The sequence below is a fragment of the Nerophis ophidion genome, linkage group LG21, assembly GCF_033978795.1.
Source record: "Nerophis ophidion isolate RoL-2023_Sa linkage group LG21, RoL_Noph_v1.0, whole genome shotgun sequence".
NCBI classification, from domain to species: Eukaryota; Metazoa; Chordata; class Actinopteri; order Syngnathiformes; family Syngnathidae; genus Nerophis; species Nerophis ophidion.
In genome coordinates this window covers 15,517,298-15,524,338 of record NC_084631.1, presented here as the reverse complement: position 1 = coordinate 15,524,338, position 7,041 = coordinate 15,517,298, and the positions used below count along the sequence as shown (strand labels likewise).

General features: G+C 39.5%; 1 protein-coding gene across 8 annotated transcripts in view; it reads left to right on the top strand.

The window, feature by feature from the left end:
- Positions 1 to 6,999, top strand: part of LOC133539814 (nucleoporin NUP42-like) — a 9,564-nt gene extending 2,565 nt beyond the window's left edge. For 6 of the 8 annotated variants that reach the window (XM_061882021.1, XM_061882020.1, XM_061882018.1 and 3 more), the window contains 7 exons: positions 1,292 to 1,350; positions 1,438 to 1,684; positions 1,792 to 1,886; positions 1,974 to 2,032; positions 2,111 to 2,179; positions 4,146 to 4,245; positions 6,398 to 6,999. In XM_061882021.1, coding sequence (XP_061738005.1) covers positions 1,299 to 1,350; positions 1,438 to 1,684; positions 1,792 to 1,886; positions 1,974 to 2,032; positions 2,111 to 2,179; positions 4,146 to 4,245; positions 6,398 to 6,852 — 1,077 coding nt within the window. In that variant the 5' untranslated portion in view covers positions 1,292 to 1,298 and the 3' untranslated portion in view covers positions 6,853 to 6,999. The remainder of the gene's footprint in view (positions 1 to 1,291; positions 1,351 to 1,437; positions 1,685 to 1,791; positions 1,887 to 1,973; positions 2,033 to 2,110; positions 2,180 to 4,145; positions 4,246 to 6,397) is intronic. The other 2 variants (XM_061882023.1, XM_061882022.1) reach the window with 2 other exon arrangements.
- Positions 7,000 to 7,041: the final 42 nt, after the last annotated feature.

Genomic DNA, 7,041 nt, shown 5'->3' with positions numbered 1-7,041 from the left:
TTTGTAATGCACAACACAATGTGATAGGACACATACAGGTTGTTTTTCTGATGATTTTCATATTGGTTATATGATATCTAAAATTAAAAGTATTTTTTTCTTAATCTAGTTATTTGTTTTTTAATTCTTCACGGTGGCAGAGGGGTTAGTGCGTCTGCCTCACAATACGAAGTTCCTGCAGTCCTGGGTTCAAATCCAGGCTCGGGATCTTCCTGTGTGGAGTTTGCATGTTCTCCCCGTGAATGCGTGGGTTCCCTCCGGGTACTCCGGCTTCCTCCCACTTCCAAAGACATGCACCTGGGGATAGGTTGATTGGCTACACTAAATTGGCCCTAGTGTTTGAATGTGAGTGTGAATGTTGTCTGTCTATCTGTGTTGGCCCTGCGATGAGCTGGCGACTTGTCCAGGGTGTACCCCGCCTTCCGCCCGATTGTAGCTGAGATAGGCGCCAGCGCCCCCCGCGACCCCAAAAGGGAATAAGCGGTAGAGAATGGATGGATGGATGGAATTCCCATTTTTATATATCAAATTTAATGACCAAAAGACATGCTAATCAAGTAAAGTTAATTGTATTTCTATAGCTACCATTTCAGAATCAGCATTATTGGCCACAAGCAATTTGACTTGGTAGACTGCTCTCTGCGTTTAATGGAACAATAGGTATTAACAGTTAACAAAAATATAGTCAATGACTTAGATAACTAACATGTGAGAGGCTAATAATTAACAAAATAAGTTATCTTAAGGCACTCTATACATACAAGAGGTCCAGAACTCGTCTCTTCGTACATAAAAAGAACCAACTGAAGCATTTAGGCTGCGTTCACACCGGGTTCAATGTCCAATTTACATTTTTTTTGGGTCAAATCCAGTCTTTTTAGTGGCCGTTCACATTACAAAAAAATGTGATTTTTAATGTGAATGCAAACTGACTCTCTTGCAGACATGACGTAGCGAGCACTTCAGTGTTTACAGAAGTAAAATTGGCTTCAGCTGTAGTTGGTCTCAGTACTGGCACATTTGTGACAATTTCAAGGGTTTTTTGTGATCAAATTCAACGTTTTCTGAACCAAAATTATTGCGCATGTGAGAATAAGAAAGAAGAGAAGTAGTATTTTGGCTCCCGCAGTTCTACGGGATAATTTGCTTCAATGTCTGCTTGAAGACCTGAGCGTGGGAGCGTTCACACTGAGGACACAGCACATTTATATCCACAATGAAAGAGGCCTTGGTCAAATATGAAGTATTTGGAATTGCACTGTTTATACTGACAATAAAAATTCTGATACAGGTCACATATGGGGAAAAAACTTGGAATTGACCTGCAGTGTGAACAAGACCAAGACAGAGGCAAGGGAAAACTCCCTCATAAAGAACCCGGACTGTCTCGACTGTTTTGATAAAAAGTCTCCAATGTCACTTCTGTGTGTGTTTCAGGGCATAGAAACAAGGTTCCGGTGAATCCCTCTCACCAAAAAGGAGGACATAGCCAGCAAGTGTCCTCCCGTGTGGGTAATCAGTGTGGTGGGAGAGGACACAGCTTGAAGAGCTCCGAATTTAGCATCTCTTCTCAAAACAGTGTTTCGACAGTGGGCATCAACCGCGGGGACGATGAACAGGATGGAAGAGGAGGAAAAGGAGACAGAGGACCAGCACCGGGTGAAGAATATGAAGAGCAAAAATTGTGAGTTGTCATTTTCCTCAACTATGAATCATGCAACAATGACGTAAAAGCACAAATAGCCCTCTGATGTCCTCCCCTAAAAATGTTAACATCCTTGTCCTTCTCAGGGAGATCATTCAGACTCAGAGTGACATGATGGTTTGGGAGAGCTCAGACCAGTCAAGCTTTTCATGTTCTAGCGGCTCCAAGGCACTGTTTTCTGGTCAGTCTTAAACACACGTGACATTTGTTTTCGTAATACGCCAGCAGATAAACATAATGTCTCTCCCCTCTCACCCCACCACTGTAGGGTTTGCAGACATTTCTCCAGAAGAGCAGAGGTTTGAATATTACTCCACCGAGAGTTACGTAAGTGTAGCGTTGAAAGTTGGAATCTTGAATTGGTGTGAAAAGTGTTTAATGCTTGGTCCTGGTCTACTTCTTTAGCTCGATCGCATCAGCTGGCTGCTCATTCAGTGGGGAGACCGAATGAATCAATCTACTCGTGCAGCTTTGGTGAGGCACACACAGTCACTCATATTGAGTATTTATACTAGGGCTGTTTTCTTCTCAACATTTTCATAGTCAAATCTGATTTGTTAGAGTTTGCCCATTGTCCACGATTATGTGGGATGTTTTTATTTATTTATTTACTTAAAGGCCTACTGAAACCCACTACTACCCACCACGCAGTCTGATAGTTTATATATCAATGATGAAATATGAACATTGCAACACATGCCAATACGGCCTTTTTAGTTTACTAAATTGCAATTTTAAATTTCCCGGGACTTTTTTCTTGAAAACGTTGTGTAATGATGACGTGTGTGCGTGACGTCACGGGCTGTTATGAATATGAGCAATGCGTACACACACAGCTAAAAGTCGTCTGCTTTAACGGCATAATTACACAGTATTTTGGAGATCTGTGTTGCTGAATCTTTTGCAATTTGTTCAATTAATGTTGGAGAAGTCAAAGTAGAAAGACGGAATTGGGAAGCTTTAGCCTTTAGCCACACAAACACACGGTGATTCCTTGTTTAAAATTCACGGAGGTGAAACTTTAGTATGGATCACAGCGGACATAGATCCCGACTATATGTCAACCAGCAGGTTTCGGTGAGAAAATTGTGGTTAAAAAGTCGCCTCTTACCGGATATCAGCTGAGCTTGTGCCGTCCAAACAGCTGCCGTCAACTTCCCCGAGACACGGCGCGTCAACACCCGGCCGTGGACGTACACTTCCGACTATCAGGTACAGTTAAACTCACTAAAGCACTAGCAACACAATAGAAAGATAAGGGATTTCCCAGAATTATTCTAGTAAATGTTTCTAAAACATATGAATCCGTCTCAATGCAACGCGATTGCAATCGCGTTTTTTTTTTAAACTTTATTATTTTATTTTTTTTCTAGTCCGTCGCTATCAATATCCTCAAACACGAATCTTTCATCCTCGCCTAAATTAATGGGGAATTTGTCGTTTTCTCGGTCTGAATAACTGTTTTTGTTGGAGGCTCCCATTAAAATCAATGTGAATATATGAGGAGCCCACAACATGTGACGTCATCTTCTGCAACTTCCGGTAGAGGCAGGGCTTTTCTCCAGTTGCAAACTTTATCGTGTATGTTCTCTACTAAATCCTTTCAGCAAAAATATGACAATATCGCGAAATGATCAAGTATGACACATAGAATGGACCTGCTATCCCCGTTTGAATAAGGAAATCTCATTTCAGTAGGCCTTTAAGAGGAACAAATCTAAGCTATATAATAGTGTATACTGACTAGTCACTAGGTGTGACTAATGTCACATAGATGTTTTCTAGCACATATATGTGAATACTTCAAAGTTAATAAAAGGTACATGTGAAAGGAATACCGTACTATATGAAAATGAACAATATAAATATCCAATTCGCAATTTTTTCCACCTCACAAAAAGACTTAACTGCAGTGTGTGAAGTCCCCGGCTTTGACGCAGCACCGAGTGGACATCAAACTTGACCAAATAGAGGATGTAAAAGTATTAACAAAGTTTCCATACATGAACCTGCAGAAGGATCATTACCTTTTTTAAGAGCAGAGTTAAGCCTGTGGGGCTAAGCGGTAGATTGAATATAATAAGAGGTGGCCGAAACACGGCCAGCTGATTTTACAGACGTGACGTCACACCAGGAAGCAAGTGAAAACCGAGATTAAGATTTATCTCTTACTTTCTGAAAACTATTTGTCTGCACAGAAGAATATTGTTGTAATCTTTAAAGAAGACATGATGAAAACCATCAATGTTTCCTCCCAACACACCTGCTGCATGCGAGGCACGCGCAGGAATTAACTTAGTTTAAAAGCAGACGATTCAACTGCAAGGTTAATTGTCAAATCAGATTGCTCCCACTTAAATATTCAAATATTTGAAGACAGCCCTAATTAATACATGTTTTTATTTTTGATGCAGTACCTAATTGTTGGATCATTTCACAGATTGCAGAACTAAGATATCCAGCACCTCGGACCTCGTCAAGTGGCTTTGGCTCAGCACCTGCTGGATGTGGGTCCTCTTCCCTTGATGTTGGCAATAAAGGTAAGAGTTTACTTTTTTCTAAGAGTCAGTTTCAGAAATCTTGTGAATGCATTCTTCAGGGTTTTTGCGGTTCATTAAAAAGTAGACCTTGGCCAAAAAAGTAAATTAATTGAACGATAAATTGAACTTTTTAGCATCGATAAATTCCTAGATCTGTTTTTTTCTTAGTTCCTGGCTTTCAAAATGGATACTAGCTGTCTCACTCTGTACATTGCTCTCAGCACCTGAGCACGCATATTTGACAGCAGAATTAATTTAGTGAACCGAGTAACCTTTTTGTCAGTCATCAACACTCTTTGTGTCGGTGTGAGCAAGCGGAGCTGCTAGCTTACAGACAGAATACACAGACATTGTCTCGCCAGTGAGAAGCACTGCTAAGTAAGAACATTTAGGAGGAAAAAGATGATTGTAAAGGCAAACATCTGTGTGTGGGAATATTTCATCTTCAAACTGCTTCAACACAGATGAATGAGCAAGTATGTCGTGATGGCATTGGAAATTAAAAAAAGACAACAAAAACACCCGATCCATTTTTTTACCAATTGAGGAAAAACTGCACTTCAAGATGTTCAATATTGAAGGTCAATTTTTGATAACATAAATTAACAGTGTATTTTATTGTTTTGTTTATTTACTTATTTAAGATAATTGAGTTATTGGCCTTCCAATTAGACTGGTAGAAAGAAATACTACAGTATGAAAAATATTTGTTGCATTTGAAAGGGTTACTTGTATTATCATCAATCAAATATTACTTTAGTGCTTAATTTGGCCACAGTTAATGTCAACTTTTCAACATATATCAAATTCTTACAAATGTGTTGATACAAGTTTAAACTTTTGGCTGGATATAATAATTATCTGCAGTACAACATAGTTAACAGGCAAGGTTAATATTTCGAGCCTTCACAGTCATAAAAAAAAGTTAACCACCACTAATAATATAAAGTCTAAACATCAACTTTGATTATGACAGTGCATTAAAGATGCTAAAACCAATCCAAAGTAGGTCAATAAATGAGTGTAATATCTACTTTTGCATGTTAGAAAACATTCATTGCATGAATTAATGATCGCGCAAATTCAACCATTTTCTTGGAAATACGCACAACCTCGCAACTTTGTCCAATGCCCAAAGCCTAACAGTACATTTTGGCCAATCATTTGTCATTTTCCACCATTGAATTTGCCTCTGACCTGAAAGGCGGACATCAATCATCAACGGTCTAATCAAAACTTATTGTTTCTTGTGTAGACAAAGCAGGAACAGCAACATGTGACAATATATAAACTATTCATTGCTTAAACAGCAAAGTTTTTTTCTTCCTGTGTAGCTCAGACTTACTTCTGAACACCGTCTTCAGCACTAATCCTTCCGGACAACACCACGAGTTTAGATGTATTCATATTTTTATTTAACCTTTATTCATCCAGAATAAGTTAATTAAAATTACCATGTATATAGATCACTACCAACAGTTAACTAAAGCTCTTAAAGGGACACTTCACTTTTTTTGGGCATTTTACCTGTCGTACACAATCATTATGAGAGACATGAACACAGTTTTTTTTTTTAGGGTATTAAAGATAAAAAAAAGCTCATGGGAGTCATTGTTGTAGCCTTCAAAGCCCTCTAAAAACACTCTAAAACACTCCAACATTTTAATAAACAAACTGCAAGTAAATGTAGATAATGTAGTAACAGACACTTTCATAACAGTATGTAATATGTACAATGTTTACCATATTTTGGTCATTTTAATCATTGCCGGACTGATTTCTTGCCAGCAAGAACGAGACGATTTTGACACTTTAGAATGCAAACAAAAAACATTTGTTTTCTTATCTTTCATGATTGTAAACGATAGGCAAAATTCCCCCCAAAAAGTGCAGTTCCCCTTTAATGTGCAGAACATATAAAAATTACCCAAAAAAAGCCTGCAGAATCCTGAAAGACGGAATAAAAATATATTACATTCATTTTAAAACTATAGGCCAGTAATGCGAGCTAAAAAATGGCCCTGGTGCAGTTCTTAGTCAGATGTTTGGTGAGCTCATCGTCTGTGGATGTTATATTTTTCTGATCTTGGAGGGTTTTAGCGGTAGATGTGTAACGTACAAACATTTCATTCCTCATCTTGCTCTTCTTTAGGGTTTGAGGCCGAACCACCAGCCCAAGCAACTAATATCAGTTTAGCTTCTCCAGCGAGTGGATTAGGCTCTCCAGTGGCCCCAACATCTCCTCCTGGTTTCAACGGTGCCATCCCAGCTGTGACACAACCGCCCTCCGGGTCTGACGCCACCCCGTCTACAAGTTCTGATGCACCTCCGGGCTCCCCCTGCCCCCGCTCGTCCGGTGAAAAACTTGCGGCTCCAACTTCGGGCACAGGTTCCTCCTCCACAGCCGAGACCAACAAAGCGATGGAGAAGTCCGTCGCACCTGCAGGAAATTTGCCAGGACAGGTGCGTGCGGTGGAAACCTCAGGCGGTCTTTACTCCCTTGAGAGCGAGCTAACCCAGGAGGAGCTGGATCAGTTCAAAGCACAAAGGTTCACTTTGGGCCTGATTCCTCTGAAGCCGCCTTCTGCTGCAATGCTTGCCATTTAATGCTTACATTTATGTATTTATTTTTTATAAACAGTTTTTATTCATTTAAATTAATGCACATATAGAAATATCTATAACAAACTCCTCACTCCCCACACTCCAAACAGTCCTTGGACAAAATAAATAAATGCACATAAAATAAAATAAAAAGTGAATGAAAAAAACTACATGAGTGTTGAAGCTTCTTAT